The sequence below is a fragment of the Artibeus jamaicensis genome, unplaced genomic scaffold (genome assembly GCF_021234435.1).
Source record: "Artibeus jamaicensis isolate MK-2021 breed Jamaican fruit bat unplaced genomic scaffold, CSHL_Jam_final scaffold_1019, whole genome shotgun sequence".
Taxonomy (NCBI): Eukaryota; Metazoa; Chordata; class Mammalia; order Chiroptera; family Phyllostomidae; genus Artibeus; species Artibeus jamaicensis.
In genome coordinates, this window is record NW_026522025.1 from 35597002 (window position 1) to 35616284 (window position 19283).

A 19283-nucleotide genomic window follows, 5' to 3' on the forward strand; every position below is an offset into this window, starting at 1 on the left:
ACCGAGCAAGCCACCAGGTGAGCGACTGCGGAGGAGACAGCGGGGAAGCGGTCCTGCGTGTTGACTGTGGTCGCCTATTTGTGCGCGAGCGGACAGGCGAGGGAGTGGGCGGTTGGACCAGGCCCGGCGTCCCCAGCAAGCGGCAGTAGAGGGCGCCGCCATTTCCCCACTCTGACCACGCCCCCACATACAGCGTCACAACCCAGCGACCTGGGACTCCAAGGCACCGGTTCTCACACTTAAAGGGCCAGAACAGACCAAAAATGTCACAAGTTCTCAAAGCCTCAGAGCCCACAGATCTAAGCGATGAAGAAATAGCAAAACTCTCAGACGCACAGTTTAAAACACTGGTCATCAGGATCCTCACAGAACTGGTTGATTATAGCCACAAATTAGAGAAACATATGAAGGCGAAACTAATTGAAATGAATGGAATTGCACAGGAAACCAATAGCGATGAAAAGGAAACTGGGACTCAAATCAATGGAGTGGACCAGAAGAAAGCAAATAATGGCCAAACAGAAAAGAGTCAGGAAGCAAGAATTCAAAGAAATGAGGAGAGTCTTAGGAACCTCCAGGACATCTTTAAACGCTCCAACATCCGAATTATAGGGGTACCAGAAGGGGGAAAGGCACAGCCACCAGTGGAAAACTTATTTGCACAAATAGTAAAGGAAAATTTCCCCAATCTGGCAAAGGAAATAGACTTCCAGGAAATCCAGGAAGCTCAGAGAGTACCAAAGAAGTTGGACCCAAGAAGGAACACACCAAGGCACATCATAATTACATTAGCCAAAATTAAAATGAAGGAGAGAATCCTAGAAGCAGCAAGAGCTAAAGGGACAGTCACCTACAAAGGAGTCCCCATCAGACTGTCAGCGGATTTCTCAAAAGAGACCTTACAGGAAAGAAGGGGCTGGAAAGAGGTATTCCAAGTCATGAAATCCAAAGACCTACAACCAAGATTGCTCTATCCAGCAAAACTTTCATTTAGAATGGAAGGACAGATAAGGTGCTTCTCAGATAAGATCAAATTCAAGGACTTCATCATCACCAAGCCCTTATTATATGAAATGTTAAAGGGACTTACGTAAGAAAAAGAAGTTAAAGAAACATGAACAGTGAAAGGACAACAAACTCACAGTTATTAACAACCACGCCTAAAACGAAAGCAAACTAAAAGGACAGCTAGATCAGGAGTGGAAACATAGAAATGAAGATCTCAAGGAGGGTTAGCAACAGGGGAGTGGGAGGAGGAGATGGGGGGAGAAGGTACAGAAAATAAGTAGCATAGACAGTAGATAGAAAATAGATGGGGGGCAAGAATAGCATGGGAAATATAGAAACTAAAGGACTTGAGACACATGGACATAAACTAAAGGGGGGTAATGGTGGGGATGGGGGGGTAGGGTGGAGGGGAATGAAGGGGGGAATAGAACAACTGTAACAGCATAATCAATTAAAAAATAAAAAAAATAATAGCCCTGGCTGGTGTAGCTCAGTGGATTGAGTGCGGGCCTGTGAACCACATGATCGAGGTTCAATTCCCAGTCAGGGCACATGCCTGGGTTGCAGGCCAGTTCCCTGCAGGCCAGTTCCCACCAGGGGATGCATGAAAGGCAACCATACATTGATGTTTCTCTCCCTCTCTCCTTCCCTTCCCCTCTAAAGGTAAATAAATAAAATCTTTAAAAATAATAATAATAAAAATAAAAAAGTGTTATGAACTTTTCTTGGACGTTGAAATATTTTATATGCACCATGGCCTTATGTAGTGTCTATGGAGGATAATAATGGCAGGCGCAGATACTCAGATCACTTCCAATTTGTACTATATAGATAAAGAGATGCTTCTGTTTGCATATGGATAGTCATGAAAATTAGGAAAAAAAGTCAAAACTAAATAAATATTTAATATGTCAGCACCTGTCATGGTTTTGCATGTGTGTGCCTTACTACTATTGACTAGCAGTAGTACTGCTACTCTAACCAACTTCATTAAAGAATAAAAGAAAAGTAATAAGTCATTTCACACTCTGTCTGACCATTATACAATAATAGCAAGATTTCATGCAAGGGTACAACATTATGCCCATCTGCAATCACAGTCTCTTTGCAAAAATCTCAATTCACACTTCACATGCAGCTAACCTTGTTACCATCCCTTCCTAAATCCATCAGTGTTGCAGCTGCACGTCTTCACAGCCCAACATCTTAAAATTCATCACTTTGGCACCTAAGCATCACTATAGGTCAAGATAAAGAATCCAGCCAAGAATAATTAAAGGGCACCCAGATGTTTAGTTTACTTATCTCAAGCCTTTCCTTTAACATATTTGAATTGCCTGTGTGTACTATTTCTTTTGTAATTTTAATATATGTGTGATGTGATTATTCTAAGTGTATGAGACCTGGAACAATACATTTCAGACTTTTTTTTTACAAGTATAGTTCTTTGTACTTGAAATTTGAACAAGAGGCATGATAATGAGTAGGTTGAGGGAAGGAAAGGTGTTATCTCATTAAGGTAATTACTAAGACATCCTCACCATTATAGTGGTTTGAAAATGTGGCAATTAAAGCGCCCTACATGGGCTCCTGGAGACAAGAGAACAAGACAGTTCTCTTGGAACTTCTATGTTATGGTTAATGTGTGTCATGTAAATGAAAGGGTAGACTATTGCTATTTAGTTCTTTTCCTCAACTCTCCGCCCTCACCCTCAAATATCCTTGTGGGTTATGTTTTTTTCTTTAAGCTGAATTTAGTTCTGATGACAGGTGCAAAATCGACAGCCCTAAAAGCTAAAGCCTTCTTTTTACCCACAGAACAGTTGGAGAACAGAAAACTGTAGGGCAGACCAGGCAGGCAATGTACTATCATCCCAATTCCAAAGAGACCCAACCTTCTTTCTCCTTCTTTAGTCAGGAAAGCTTCCTCTGATGAGGAGATTGCCAAATTCATACCCAAAGTCAGTGAAGCTCAAAGTACACGCTCAAAAAAAAAAAAAAAAGTAAGTGCTATTCTTCGTTTACTTCACCACGACATATACAGCTCAATTTGCTTAGACTGAATTTGCACTATTCACTGAAACCACTGCCTGCGGTCAGTAATTCATTTCCCTTCTTGAGCTGGTCATCTTACTCTTTCATTGTGTCCCTTCCTAATCAAGATAAATTATAAAGTGATACACCAAATAACGTAAAGAATCCATTCTCCAACATCTTGCTTTTGTGCTCACTGAAGTTTATTTATCTCAAGTTAAGGAAAACAATCTAAATGTCCAGCAATGGAAGAATAGTTGACTCTATCAGGACATATTTCTCAAGAGAGAGTCTCAAGAGACATTCTCAAGAGAGAATGTTTTGTATCAAATATTATACTTACAAAGAGTTTGAAATAATACCTAAAAATACTGGTTCTACGTGAGAAAAGCCTAAATGATATTCCAGATGAAGTGTGATCACAACTATGTAAAAAATTCACAGCAAAACATTTAGAAATAATAAATCAAATATTAGTAGTACTTGTCTTTGAGTGATAGAAGAAGGATTTTATTTCTTCTCTCTACTCTTTGGTATTTTATAAATGTTCTACAGTGAGCAAGCATTACTTTTATAATAGGAAAGTTAATAATTTTTGCAAAAGGTTTGGTTTTTTTGTAGTAGGATTTGACCACAAAAATTTAATTCCATTAAAACTGAAAGTCAAGAATCATCTGAAAATGCTATAATACTATACTATATCTTTCCTTCCCTTTGTATATCTTTACTGGAAAAAAATGGATGAGGGACATGGATGAAAGAAAAAATTACTAAGCAAATATCAGGAAAAAATTGTTGTGGCAAAAAACTGAAGCTTAAAATAAGTAATAAACTAGATGACATTTGAGATTCCTTCCAATCCTGGGTTTGGATCAAGATCAGCTCTGCTTAAAATCCAATTACTTATTAATGTGAATATTGGAAAATAACTTTTTGCCAAATTTCTGGGCAAAACCAAGTAAGAGTTATGTTCTCCATAGGAATTGGATCATTTATGGGAAGAAAAGAAAAGCCTGTAAACATGTTCACAAATAAGGGGGATCCTTCCCGAAATGCCCTGGAGGTACACAGCACTGCTGGAAATAAGCAGTGTTTTCAATAGTTCTTTTTTTTAAATCCTGTTCCAGAAAGTTGATAGTAGGATTCAATAAATGCACAAGCTTAAATCAACTTTTCAGCACTGACATCCCTCAATAGAAATGCTTGACCCATCTACCTTTGCCCCCATAATACAACCCAAATATATAAAATAGCAAAGTAAAAAATCAGGAGGGTAAAAGCAAGACAGGAATGGACAGCAGAACCAACTCTGAGGACCTAGGCTTTTTGGTTTTTTTTTTAGTCTCCAGGCAGGCTAGTTCCTTTCTTTACTGAATTCACTCACTGATGCTTCTCACCAGACCAGATCCCTGGCCATCGGATCTATTAGCAGTTCCTGAAATGAAAGCAGTCATTATTTTTTTGCTAAATGAGGTGGAAAAGTCTTAATGTTTATATCAATCCTAATCGAATTCTACCCTAATAAATATCTTCATGGGAGGACTTTGGGCATGTGAAAATAATTGTGCCTTCTACAGGGATAATTAGGCCATCAGCCACGGGGTGGCGCGCATGGAGTTGCATAATGTCATCTCTTTGGCCCAGTCAGGGGCACAGGGTTGTTAACCCAAGATGATAACAAAAGAGGTAGAAGAAAGGGGAAACAAAAGTTTGGCACTGGTCTTTGGAACTAGGCACACCTGGGAAAACTCTACACTGGGTTGAAGGACAACCCCTTTCTTACCTGCTCACTGATTGGTCAAGGCTGAGGTGAGTGGGCGGAGAGATAACAGGTGACATGAATGGGTGGGAGAACTGGTTCTTAGTGATGTGCTGCAAGATAAATCTAGAGAAGTGGGCAGAGGAGATGCAAAGTATGGATTGCCAGGCAGGAAGATAAAATGAAGCACCCCATGCCACACTTACCCACTGGTGCTTTATATGATTTTATGGGCAAATCTATCAATGAGTAGCACTGAAAAATTATACGATAATTATACGTTTATTCACACATGCACATGTTTAATGTAATGCCACAGTGTACTCACTCAAGGTTGGTGAGGAAGTAGATATCCTTTTGAAATCTTAATTGAATGGAAACTACTCTGTAAGCTCCCATTATTAACAGAACAAGTTTGTGGGAAATAGAGCAAATAAATGACAATTTGACGTTTTAAAGTGATTTGTGGCTCTGATACACTCTACTTCCAATGGGCAGCTCTGTCTCTTACAATCTGGGCTAGATCTCCCCTTCCAATAGTTCTGCAAATGCCTGCCCTGGGGCAGGCAAGAGTTCGTGCAAAAGAAATGTGCAATCAGCTCTTTCCGTGGTACTTACCAAACATTATTTGCATCTTTCAGAAATTATGACATGCCAATTCTTTCAAATGAGAAATTTTAAGGGAAAAAATCTTCAAATTGAATCACTAGAAATCATTTCATAGCAGTTCACTCAAGGAGAAAACTGCCCAGTGAGAAAGAGACCTACTGTGGCCTCTTCACTTAGAGGACTCCCACATCAGGAAACTGTGCCCAGTAGCTCAGCTTCCCTGCAACAGGAAGTGAGCAGCACCAATTTTCTTCTCTTTTCTAACGTTCTGTCAGCCTACTGGTTTTAGAATGTAGACTATTTTTCCACACTGGCCACTCTGATTTTGTAGCATGGGAGTAGAGAAACAGTGTACCATCAATGCTGACTGCCTCTCTTTTGAGGCAACAGTATATATACATATTGGTCTATAGAAAACTTTTCCTTCCATTTCACCTAAGGATGTGTGCCCTGTAGACACCTTCCTCCAGACCCTGCAGGCTTTGCTGGCTACCTAATGCTTCTTGAGCTTACAAATGTGGGCAATCTGTGCTGCTACAAGTCTTTACCAGTTTCTAAATTCCACTTAGCATTTCCATCCCAGCTACTTTAACAAGAAAGAGCAAGAGAGTCAGAGGGGAAATTGGGGGGAGGGGTCAACAAAAAAGGAGTTGGCTTCCAAGAATTAAGGAAAAATCTGAAGGAGGCAACCATTTCCAGCCATGGGGCCTTTTGGGGGAGGGAGAATATGAAGAGGGCTACAGATATGAGCTCCCACCTGGGCAAAGATTATTTTATTATCTTCATAGAAAAAGGAGAAAGCTTTAGAGTCCCTCCCGAGTCCACAGAGATGTGAGAGAAGGGCCCTGCTCTGCAGGCCCAGTCCAAGCATCACTCATTAAAGCATCTGGATTCCTGTCCCGAGTCTGTAGGGTCCTGATGCGCGCATTTCTCCCTGAAACGCCATCTGTAACCGGGAGCAGGAACTTGTGCCCACCAGGCTGTCCCCGAGGTGGGAGGAGCACAAAGACTGGGCTGGGGCACACACAGCGGGAGATCCTGTACGGAGCCGGCACGCCGTAGCCCGGCTTGGAGCTGGGCAAGCAAACCGCTGGCTGCAATGCTTTAGGAGTGGGCGGGAAGACCTCTAAACCGAGGGCCTCTAGACTAATGACTCAAGTCAGGCGGCCGGAGATGGGGGTGGGTGGTGGAGGGAATGAATGAGCTCCACAAAGAGACAGAGCCCTTTCATCGTAAGCCAAGTTCAATCTCACTCTCGCAAAGGTCGTCTTCTTTCAGTGGAGCTCCCGCGGGGCCAGGTAGTAGCCGGAGCTGGAAGAGTCCTAGACTGGCAGGGAGGAGATACCAGGTGGGAACAGCGGTGGAGACCCAGGGCCTCGGCTCAACCGAACTGCAGGACGGGTGGCCTCCTCGGGAGTGCTTCTTCTGGGCTTCCATCGGCAGAGGCTGCGTTTCGCCGAGCAGACGCGGTGCTGCGCGCGAGCGGAGGAAGTGAGACTGCCCTTTAGAGAGGTTCCATCGGCGACCTCGCTGCAGCCTGGGCGCGAGGGTCTCGAAGCAGCATACTTGACTCCCCGCTCCTCTCCAGTTGGCTTCCACTAAGAACTTACTAAACAGGGGCGATTTAGAGTTGATTTATCACTGAGCACTACTTACCCCAAGATCTTTTGGTGTGCGAATTATTTTATTGATCTGAAGATTTTGTTCTTTGGAATGTGGCCCTTTTTGGACCTAAAGCTAATCAGGAAACACTGACGGGGAGGTCGCTTTGTGATCACCTCGTCGACGTCCTCTGTGGGAACAGCGGACCGTAACCCCGAGCGCCCCCTGCGGTCGCCTAAGCTTTGCCTGGAACCCGTCAGCCAGGGTACTTTTCTCATAAGTGCGCCCAGGGAGCTGTCTGTGGTGCTAGGAAAGAGAAACCGAGCAAGGAAAGTAGGGAGAGAGACCAGGAAAAGCGGAAAGGAGAGAAACGAGAAAGCCAGGTTGGCTGAGGTGGTCCACCCACCAATACTCAGACTGACAGACACCTTCAAAATTCAGCCCGAAGGAGGGGAGGAAGAAAGTCCCTGCTGAGTCATCTGATCGTCTTGAGACAGCTAACCTGGTTTTCCAATGCAAGAGGCCAGTGACACTTCCCTTTCTCTGAAAGCACACACCCTCTATCCCACACGCTACATTACCCCTACTCAGCCATGGGGCTGTTCAGACATGCCAGAGGTCAGAAGGAAGGAGCACTGGACCCTGGCTATGTGTCCCAACTTCAGGGAAAGAAATTGTAAAGAGAAAGGCTGCAACTGGCTAAAGAAGTGGGACTGGACAAAGACCTGGTAGGAGACTCAAGGAGGCTGTTCCGGGGTCCACGGGGTAAACCCTAGAGAAGCCTGCACTTGCCGCTCTTCCCACATCTCGAGACAACTGCCAAGGCACAGGACAAGCCAGCTTTTCCTCTCCAAGGATCCAGAGCTATGGAGGAAAGATCAATTCCCTTGGAGGCTCACTCCTGCTCCTGATTATTCTCGCCAGTGACAAAAAGTCAGTTTCTTTCCAAGTATGTTGACTTCAAGCCATGCCTGGCTTTTTAGAAAACCAGGCAGCTCTCTTCCAGTATATTTTTGTAACCACGTGGCTTAACAGGAACTAAAGTTTCTCTAGCCCTAGGGAGAGCTTTTCAAAATATTTTTAGAAAGTTAAAAATATAGCAAAACAAACTACTCACAAGCCGCCTGTTTAAAGAGGAAAGGTGGGACTCGGCAGACTTCTGGGGAAGGGCTGCCTAAGCAGGAGTCAAATGTCAGGGAGGGAGGAGGAGGGAAGTCTTGGTTTGAGGGTAAACTGTTTCATTTGCAACAGAGGAAATCGGCTGTCTAATTTGCCATCTTGTGGGCTTTCATTTTAAGGGGTGGAGCAAAAATAAACTGACGCAAGGGTGGTAGGTATATTTGCTGGAGGCATGGAGGCAAGCAGCAATCATTGCTTTGCAACTCATTGAAAATAACTGGCTTGAGCTAAAATGACTGGCTGCTAGCTGAGGAGTTAACTCATTTCACACTCCCTGCAAATTTGTGCTAGGTTTGCTGAGGTTCCAAGAGCTGGTCTTGGGGTAGCAAGTCTCAGAGGCTTCTGTGGGTGTTTAAACTTTGCTCTAAAAGAATTTTGTGTTCCTGTGTTTCTGTAGCAAGCAAAGATTGCCACAGAAAGGCTGTTTTTTTTTGCCAGTCACCTATTTAAAGAAAGGAGCAAAACCAATGGTATCTAGTTGTAGAGTGCCCTTCAGACGCCAGCTGAAGGTGGGAAAAGAAAAGGAGTGCAGCTCCCAGGGACCCCTTTTCTCTGGGCCTTCACAATTAACTCTGGATCTTCCACGAGAAGAGACCTATGGCTGTTATCTCATTCCTTGCCTTTCAGAAAAATCTGGCGTTGTACTCCTCACCTCCTAGCCGGCTCTCCACCCTCAACTTTGTTGGGTAGCCACGGAGGACAGGAGGACCCATTTTAAAGGACAGGACTGGGTTTGCATTTGACTTTTAAGCAGTAGTTTGGCAATATGTAAAGTGAGAGTCACCTGCTGCAGTGCCCTTGGCAGTGATGCTCAGAAAGAATGAAGAAATCCAGGACTCAACTTTTTTCCTGGAACATCCCCCTACCGTCATCATCCAATTTGACAACTTAGATGCAACAGGAAGTAACCAAATTTAGAAAGAGAATTGGCACTTTCAGCGGCATTTTTGTGGGGGTGGTAATATGACTTTGAAGAAAAGCAAATTTGGGAGGACTCTGGTGAGTCTAGAGTAATTTCTAGTAGCGGTGGAATATGAGGTTCATTAAGAAACATGCCCTGGCTAGTATAGCTCAGTGGATTGAGCTCGGGCTGTCAACCAAAGGGTTGCAAGTCCCATTCCTGGTCAGGGCACATGCCTGGGTTTAAGGCCAGGTCCCCACAATGGGGCATGTGAGAGGCAACCACACATTGATGCTTCTCTCCCTTTCTTTCTCCTTTTCTTCCCCTCTCTCTAAAAATGAATAAATAAAATCTTTTTTTTTTAAAGAAACCTTGGTTTCTATAGATATAGTGCTTCCCCCTATATTGTCCATCTATGCAGTATAAGCCTTGGCGGTGAAAGGGCAGCACACAGGCTGCTCAGCAGAATAGCTGGTGAGCTGCTGGCAGCAGATGGGTGCCAGAGCCTTGTGTGTGTTTGTAGGTTTATGTGTTTTTTCCCAGCCAGGCCTGAGGTCATTTTTTGTAAGGAACCTGGGATGTGTGAACTCCAGGTCCCACTTGTGTCAAAGCTGACCAGTCCCAGGAGCAGTGCAGACAGAAACTACAGTACCCCCAAGCCTTGGAAAGTACCTTCTCAGGCCCAGGCAGACCATTTTGAATTACTTCAACTTGACTGTAAAACCGAGCAGCAGCTAAGATGGAACGAGGAGCGTCTGCTGAGTGCTCTGGCATTGGGCATCCCCACTAGTCACAGTGACACCCAGCTTCCAGCCCAGCCCAGCTGCCCGAGTTTACCCCAGCTCAGCCAGCTCAGCGGGAAGAAAAGGAAAAGGGGCAGTCCAGACCCTTTTGTTAGAATCAAACTAGACCAAGACCATTTTTAAAACAAATTGATGAGCTGGAGAGAAATCTGCAAACCACTCCCTAATTAGCAAAGGTCTGATTGAAGCGCCTGAGGCAATTTCCTCCTGGATTTCACTTCTTTCTTCCCTTCTTCTTATCCACTCCTCCCCAGTGCACACTCCCATGGCACTCTAAATTCTTAAAAATGTTTTGTAGCTCTGCTAAGGTCCAGACATCAGAGAAAGTTGGAGGATGGGTCTGGATGTGTTTCTGCTGCATGTCTCCCGCCTTTGACACTGTTCAAAGACAGGAATGAGGACTCAGAGATGAGGATACTCGATATGGAATCCTACTTTCTGGCTCCTCAGGATGTCGGCTAGGGGCTGGAGGAAGTGGGGGCAGCCCAGGAACTGCACCCCACCCCACTGCCCGCCATTCAGTTTTTCCCTCTCATATAGTCCTGAGTGCTAAGCATGGGGGGTGCGAGGCTAGGCAGGTATCAGGCCCTTGGAGAGTCACTACAACTATTTACACACCCATTCACACACTCCTAAAGCAGGCAGAGGGCCTCCTCCACTCTCTGGGCAGGTCCTCTCATTTTGTAGTCCCAGGTCCTCCAGAGGCTTTGATAAAAAGCTTGACATGCACATCTCGGCCAGAGTTGCTTTCCCTCATGAGGCATCCCAGTACAACCTACTCACGAGGACACGAGGCTCGGTGTGGGGTAGCGGCTGGATGCCTGCCCAGGGAATGAGAAGGCAAGGATCAAAGCCGCCAGGAGGGTTCGTTAGCTGGACCTCTCCGAGTCCCCGGGGCATCCTAATTGCGCGCCCTGCAGCCTCACGCTCGCAGGCTGTCCTGCGGAGCAGGCACCCGGCCTCCGGCTTTGGAACAGCTGCTAGGCCCGCGTAGCGTCCGCCCGCCCGCCCGACGCTGGGGACCCTGGCTGCCCCGGGAGGAACCCGCGAAGGAGGAGGGGGTGGACAGACCCAGTTCAGCTGGGGCTGCCAGGAGGCCGGGGCAGCAAGGAAAGTGGGCCGCTTACTTATTAATCACCGACAACCTACGACAGACTTTCTCCGTGGCCTCGCGGCTGCTCTGAAATCATCCACTTAAAAATAAAGAAAACCACACATATAAACAACGGCTCAAAAGAGGCCGGCATGAAAAATGGAGCTGTTTTTATACAAATCAACCCGACGTCTTTACAGATTTTATAAATTCCTAACATCCCGGAAAGAATTTTTTTTTCTAAATCAAATCGGTTACTTCATCACAGTACATTCTGTTTTAGTAAATCAGCTCCCTTGGATTTCATCATTTGTTAAAAAAAGATAAACTTTATTCTTGTAATTTTCAATCACAAAAAAATCTATATTTTTGTCTAAGCATTTATTTTACTGAATCAAAAAGACATGAAAAGAAAACTCATGTTTTACTAACATATATAAGTGACTCTTTTTTGGACAACATATAATAAATATGATATCTCACTTATCACTCAGTCTTTCGAATGTACATTTTTCTTCATATTACGGAGCATGCCACTTTTCCAAAAGAAAAAAGGTCATGAGAAATCAGTGCAAAGTTCTCAGTTACCCTCCTCTTTTCTCCGGGGCAGGCGGAATGTCCACAGCAACGCCCTCTGCCTCGGAATCTGAGGCTGTCTGTCCGTCTACAATTCTCCGTCTGTGCAGTTTCCTCTCCATGCCCGTCTTTCTTTCCTCCTTACCCCTCCCCCTCCCTCCCTCCTGCATGTCCCTAAAGTCATTTTTAAAAGAACTTGAGGTTTTGTTTTTGTTGATGTTTTCACTTACTGATCGCACTTTGTGTGGGGCCAGCGTTCTCACCAGTCACACTGCAGTGGGGGAGCTTTCCAGCCCTGTCTCGAGGGGTAGGGAGAGGGAGAGCGGAGGGCTGGCTCCTCTCCGGGGGCCCCGCCCAATGGTGAGTGTCTTCCTTTCTCACTTCGCGGCCTCCGGGGTCCGCTGCCAGGGAGGCCCGTCCGCCCGGTGCGGGGAGAGAAAGGACAGCAGTCCGAGTAGGGGAGGGAACGGGAGAGGGACTGCAGCGCTGTCCTGGTTCTTGTCCTTCACCGGGGGTGCGGGGTGCCTGGAATGGGGTTGGACAGGGGGTTGAGAGCCGGCTGCGCCCCGGGCCCCAGGCCGTGGATGAGCACGCGGGGCACCAGGGGCCGCTGCAGCGGAGGGTGGGGCGCGGGAGGAGTCCGGTACATGCTGCTGTACATGGCGGCGGCCGCTGCGGCTGCGGTAGTACTGTCCATGCTGCCCAGCAGGCTGGGATGGTAGAAGTAGGGCGAAGGAAACATCCTCTGCAGTGCCGAGTAGTTCCCTGCCTCGGCCAGCAGCTCCAGGCCCACCGCGGTCTGCCGCTTCCACTTGGTCCTGAAAAACAGTGGACGTGCACGCACCCCGCAGCTGTGGGCACGGTCCAGGCGCCAAGGCCCCTTCTCTCTCCCTCTCTCGCCCTTCCCCGCCTTCTTTTCCTGGGGGACGGGAGGCTGAGAGAGCTCCGAGAACCGGAATCTTGTGCACCTCGCACCCCACCCAACACTACCCTATTGCTCACAGTGACCAAAAGCCAAGTCAATTCCATAAATGACACTTTCGATGTCGGAGAATTCGCAAATGAACTTCTACAAGCTTTGCTGCTTCTTTCTGATCCTCGGCTCCTGGGTTGCCGCCACCCCTTATAGTTTGCCTACCTCCCAAAACTTTCCTGAAGGCCAGCTAAGGCCACTCTTTCTATAGGCGATCCCTTCCCTCCTCCTCTAATTCCTTTTCCCAGTGAGTGGCTCCCCAACAATCCCAGAGTCTCTCTGCCCCTCCCCCCCTTTCCTTGCGGCTGAGAGAGAAGAAACCGTAAACAAAGGGACACCGAGATTCCTGGGCCTTGGACCTGGCCCCTCTCAGTCCCCAGGGCTGTGGGGACACATCTCTCTCATCAGCCTGAAAGGACCTTACAGGAGGCAGGGGGCTCAGGCAGAGGAAGATAGCAAGGTTTCCAAACGGAATTCGTTTGAGGAAGTGCTCTCCCAAGGGGTCAGTACCTCCGGGCCATTTCAGGAGGGGGAAAATGCATTTCAAGATATTTTTTCCTTAGGGAGAGAGTAACAATTAAAAATCTGTGATCAGCTTTTCTCAGTCTTCTCCCTCGCCCACTACACTCTCCTTAAGAACAGGAGGAGAAGAGGCTTTGGCTCAAATGACTCATAAAGGAACTCAGGACTGGTGGGCCATCCATACCCGGCAGCTCCAGCCAAATTAATAAACATGTCGTCCATTTTAAATTGGCTACAAATGACACTAATGTTTTCCGACAGAATTAGGGTGGCTGAAACCGTATGTAATGAGACAGAAAATTATGGTAAAGATGACAACTGGATGGGCATTTCAAACCGCACTTATGGACGATTAGAACACAAACAAGAGAAAAGGAGGGGGAAGAAAAATCCAGACAAGAAAGACAACTATCTGGATTGGAAACACAGTATTTCCTCAGCCTCAGCTTGCCCAGGGTTTCCTCTACAGTCCAGGGGCCTCGCAAGCTCTGCCAGCCCCTTTCCCAATTTCCTGTGAGGTTCCTGGTGGGCTCTGAGGCAGCCAGTCGAGGGGACAGATCCTCAGTATGGATGCCTACCCAGTGCTGATTCATTCTCCCGCCTGCTGCTGCCTACCCTATCTGTCCTGGCTGCCTCACAGGCCAAGGCAAAGACATTTAAATCAAAACAGTGGGGCAGTTCTCCCAAGACCGAAATAGCTAGGCTGCGTGGCCAGCTACAGACACTTAGAACCAGTGTGCGGCAGGCCCAAAGGGCACACCTCTCAGGCTCCATAGGCCTGAGTGTCAGCTGCACAGATGTCTGATTTTGAGAAGGTGTGGCTTGATTGATTTCGGAGCAAAGTGGGTGGGGGGGACTTCCAGCCAGTCAGATGTGAGAGTAAAGTAGCACATGTTAAAACACTTAGAAGTGCAAAATTTTCTAAACTTCAGCTGCCTATGGAAAGCTCGCACCTTGGGGGAGTGGCTAATCCCTGCCCATGCTTGAAAGTCCCAAGTGCCCACTCCAAACCCTCTGAGTCCCTAGTGTCTCCCAAGGCCAGGAGGGAAGAAGACTAGTGCTATAGTCATGACCTGGATGGCCAGAGGCTTTGCTCCCTCACAGAGCCTCCCTTACCTGCGGTTCTGGTACCAGGTTTTGACCTGGGTGTCAGTGAGGTTGAGTGAAGCAGCCAGGTCCATGCGGTCCTGCACACTCAGGTACTTCTGCCGCTCAAAGCTACGCTCCAGTTGATTGAGTTGGTGGTCAGAGAAAGCCGTCCTGGCTTTGCGAGGCTTTTTGGCTCTCACAGGGGGACTCTCTCGGCTACTTGTAATCTCCCGGTCTCCTTCCTCCTTTGTTCCTATGACAGAAACCCAGGCACAGCTCAGCAAACTAGTCTGGAATAGGGAAGGATGGAGTGTCCTCCTGGCACACATTTCCACATTCCCAAGCCAGCTGCTAGTCTCTAGGGACTGTACTATGCCACCCTCCTCACACACACACACTTGGACTTCAGCCAGTATGGAGAAAGAGGACCAATTTCTGTCTAGAGAGAATGGAGCCTTGGTGTGGAGCTCCTTAAAAGGGTTTTAAAAGGGTATCTGATCTCTCCACCTTTGAAATTGAAAAAGAAAAAATACTTTATAATAAAGGGTCCTTTTGTTATTGTTTACTTACTGGAAGGGTGGGGAGACTCTGTCCATTTCCTTTATTGTTTTTCACTATGATTTCTTTTTTTTTTTTTTAGATTTAGTAGTTTTCAAAAGGCCTATTCTATTCCTTTTTTTTCTTTTCATTCGTTCTTTTTTTTTTTTGCAGAGGGGGCACCGTTTTCATTTTACTTTTTCTGTTTACTCAAAGTTACTGGCATTTGTTTTCCTTTATCAGGTACACTTGGGAAATGTTGGAATCAAGGTCTCTGCAGCTGCTTGCATCACGTCTTGCAAAGCTTCCGAAAGAATATGTCACCCAGACACCGAGCTGAGCTCAAAATCACTGAACCCATTCAGGTGACAGCCCAGAGATTTCCGGATTCCATTTGTCAACTTTGGTTTTTTACTGAAATGCTGGGAAATCGATATGTCAATCCCTCTCTGTTTGTACCCGTTTTTTGCTGCGCTCCTTGATCTTCCCTGCAGGAAGAACAATAATCTCTCTAATTGACCCACTGGGGAGGTTGGTGCACAAAAAATCACCAGACCAGACTGTACATCTGTTTTGGGCACTATTATGCTAATGCTGTAATAGTAAAATGAGGAGCCAATATCCTACCTTCCAGACAGTCCATGCACATCTTTCCTAGAGATGGCAAAGATTAATAATAATAATAGTAACAGTAATAATAATAGACCACCTAGTAAAGGAAAAATGAACTTTCCCGCTATGTTGAAATGCTTCTGTCATAAAGACCAGAACACTTATAAAACTACCTGGGAAAAAATGTGAAAAAGGGAGTTGAAGGACAATTTCGATTGCCATCTTCTGATTTTACCAAGAAATAGATAAATTCAATTCCATAAATTTTACTTTCATAAATGCTATGTCTCAATTACTAGTAAGGAAAACCAGAAATTTTACAAAAATGCAGATATTCAGTTGGGTCCATCGGGTAAGAAGGGTTTTTTTTTTTTTTAATCCTGAAAACCTGATTAAAATTTTTATCTTGTGGACTTCCCAATATTAACCAGGATCTAATTTTCAAGAAGTTGCTCTGTTAATCAACTAGGAAATTTTTCCTTCATTAAGTCTGATAATTCCTGTGCTGTTGTTTGGAAAATATGGTGTGTAGGGAGAATGAAATAATTTTCATTAAAGAGTAAGTACCATGTCGTGATCACACCCCAAGACACCACGCTAGCTAAGCCTGTTTCTCCCACGTCTCCCTATTCCCACTCACGAGGTCTCGGTTTTAAAAAAATCTCGAGTCCTTGCCTTTCATCAACAAAAGTATTTCCGGTCAGATACCCTCGCCGCTGGCCCTTTCCTAATAAATTAAAATTAAATAAAACAAAGAAAGGAGGTGAATGTTGGTGTGGGTTGAGAGGGAGAAATGTTAACAATAAGCAGAACTTCGGACGAGTCTTGAATCTCGAAACCGCACGCCCAGGCTTCCCTCCCGCCTGCAGTTTTTAATTGCGGTGCAATCGCCTTAGAAGGTGCCGGAGTAACTCCCCGTCAGAGAGATCTGCGGGAGACCGAAGGGGTGACAGGGAACCAGTAGGAGAAGCTAGACGGCTGAGGCCCAGGCGGCGCTACTCACCGTGGCATTTGATGTCGTTCTGGGAATCTTCCCGCTTGTCGAGTTTGGTTTTGCTGTCCTCCTGCTCCAGCTTTGGCCTGAAGCTCTCGTGGGCTGCGTTGCTCTCCTGCTTCGGGGTGTGGTGGGGAGAGGAGACGCTGGTGCTGTAGGGTGCACACGCTGCCAGAGGTTTGCTGTCGCCCAGGATGTCTTTAATTAAAAAAGAAGAGGTGGAAGTCCTGGGGGCCGAGGCGGCCGAGCCCAGCTGCTGAGCGGGTGGCTGCTGCGGCGGCGGCGGCTGCGGCGGCGAAGGCTGCAAACTTTGCGTTGGGGCTGCGGCTGCCGGCAGCGGCTGTTGGCTGTGGTGGAGGTGGTGGTGATGCTGGGGCCCGTCTGCTACCAGATGCGTCTCCGGAGGCTCCATGGTGACAGAGATGGGAGAGGAAGGCGCCGTTCCTACCGTGTCAATCTCTGAACAAGGGGATGGAGTGGCCTGATTTCTAAAATCCGCGGTCCTAGTCTCGCCGAGTGGGCGGAAATCTCCATTCATCATGCCGGGGCTGCCCGAACTGGCACTGGACAAAATCGTGTCTATTCCAAAACTCGACCCGCTGGCCCCTTCCATTGTTGTCATTTCTACATGAGGTCCACGCCACTCCGCCGCTCAGCAGCCGCCCCGACCAAGCAAAGAACGCTATCGATCGTAAAATGAACACTAAACAATGTTGTTGCCGCTTAAAAAAAAAAGTGGGGAGGGACGGAAGGATTATTGGGACGTGACAATCGGTGGACAGTTTCGACACAACTTTTTACCCTTTATGCAAAAAGTAAGGGAGGGGAAAAAGGAAGACCGGGGGAAAGTTACAAAAATTGTTGAGGAAGCACGGAGCTTGCACTCCAGGAACGACCGCGCATGTGGGGCGGCGGTGGTGGCGCGGGCGTCAGGAGGTGACCCCTGGGGCTGCTGCGCTGCCTCTGCCGCCGCCGCCTGGGTCGCTCACAGCCTGGCACCAGGCGGCAGCGGCGGACGTGTCAGGTGCAGCGACCCCGAAGCCCAGGCGGCTGCGCGCCCTCGGAGCTCCGCGGCTGCTCCCCGAAGTGGCTGTCGCGTACGCCTTGGCCGCCCCCGGAGCTGAGTTTCTGAACTTTCTTGCAAAGTTGTGGAGCAGACAACGCCGCAGTGGTCGCGGCCACAAGAGGAGGAGGAAGAGGAGGAAAGGAAGGAGCAGGTGCAGGCGGAGAGACGGCGGAGACGCAGCGCCGTGCGACTCCGGCTGCTGCCCGGCGCGTTCGCTTGTAATCCGGCTGCTGGCGGGCGGCGCCGACCCCCTCCCGTGACGTCACGGCCACTGCCGCCGTTCGCCGCACCGCGCCCCCTCCGCCTGGGCCGCGCGCCGGGCCGCACCGCCCCCATTGGCCGCGCCGGTGCGAGCGAGCGACGCCGACGTGCCGCGAGCCAATGGCGGAGCGGCTCGTGAGCTCGTCAGCGGTCGCCGGTCGGGCTCCGCTGCTCTTTTGAGAAGCCGCAGATCCCTTTGCCCGTGGCCCGAGGCCCCGCGCCTAGTTCTACCGCGGTCCCGGGGCCCGTGTCAGGAGGGAGGGCGAAGGGAGAGAGAGAAAGAAAGCGGGGGAAACTAGAGAAGGGACCCACAGGGATAAAAGGCAGGACAGAAGGGTTCGCCCGCGTTCTCACAGCGGAGCAGGGGAGGGAAAGTGCGGGAAGTGAAAGCAATGCGGCCGGCTGGCCTGTTCGGCCTCCCGTGCGGCCTCCCAAACACGCGCGGGACTAGTCTGAGGACCCTGAGAGCAGAGGAGGGGGCCCCGCAGGAACGAACCCGTGGGAAAGTGTGTAACCCCAGCAGCCGGAGCCCCGGCCGGGCGGGCGGACGGACTTCAAGCTCCGATTTCTCCCCAAAGGAGCTCAGGCACCGGGCGCCGGCCCAGCTCTGTCGCGGGGCCTTGAGGGTCCGCGTCCACCTCGGGGGGCGCCCCTCGGGAAGGGCTGGGGAAGCGGCCTCTGCTCAGACCCAGGGACCCAGTCCGGTCACCAGTCAGGTGCCGGAGGAAATGCCAGACGCTTTCTCCCGAGCAGGGGAGAGAAACGCCCAACAAGGCGCTCTGTCGCGGCGAGGGCAGCCGCGGCGTCAGGCCGCCGAGGGCTCAGAAGCTTGGGCGGCGGGTCCGCAGCGGCCCTGTAGCCACGTTTTCAATGTCCTCTTCCCCCCACTCTCCCTCCCCGCCATTCGGGAAGGAAACGGTCACTACGGACCCAGCGGGGGGCCGGTAGCGCGGCTCGACCGTGACGCCTCGTCGAAGGGATCCACTTGCATTATTCCCTCCGGGACGTCTCCAACCTGTCTCTTGTTGAATGTCAGAGTAATGGGAAGTGCCAGTGACAAGACGGCGTATTACTCCTGATTAAGTGCCGTGTCAACCTAATTAGCAGAGTAATTATAAGGTGCTAATGAATGATTCAAAGTTCTTTGAGTTACATTTTACTCCAAATTACCATTTTAAGAACCCTACGAATCCGAGTGGCTGGCATCAGTTCCGTGACTAGGTGCAGAAGGATGGAATAAAATGGTCTTTAACGTCTTCAAGGGCTGGGCGGAAATCTGGGGTTTAGCTGAGATTCGGACGCTCACTTTTTGGGGAGCAGCTTTTTTCCCCCTATTCAGGACCAGAAGGGGGGCAGGGGGGCAAACGACCTCGGGGGGCCGATGCCGCCCTTCTGTGGGCGCTGGGTCTGCGCGGCCCTGACCCGGAAGGGGGTGCGCGGGGGGTTCCTCCTCCCCGCGTTTTCCCGGAGAATTCGATGATTTTGGCCCGGAAAGGGCCCGCACTATTTCAAGGGTGCGTGGAGCTGTTTCTAATCTCTGTGCCGTTTTTTCCCCCCGGAGGTCTGTCTCTGAGGAGCTCTGGGGAAGACAGAGGCCAGGAGATGGACATTTCGGGCCGCTCCCGATTTTCTTGGGAAGGAGGGGAGTTTGGTGAGGAGCCGGGG

General features: G+C 48.5%; 1 protein-coding gene across 1 annotated transcript; it reads right to left on the bottom strand.

The window, feature by feature from the left end:
- Window positions 1-12014: 12014 nt before the first annotated feature.
- Window positions 12015-16991, bottom strand: BARHL2 (BarH like homeobox 2). The gene is made up of 3 exons (XM_037154431.2): window positions 16301-16991; window positions 14176-14401; window positions 12015-12382 (listed from the first exon to the last, which is right to left on the bottom strand). Exons 1-3 carry the CDS (start codon window positions 16911-16913, stop codon window positions 12070-12072), a joined length of 1152 nt encoding a protein of 383 aa, XP_037010326.2. The 5' UTR covers window positions 16914-16991; the 3' UTR covers window positions 12015-12069.
- Window positions 16992-19283: the final 2292 nt, after the last annotated feature.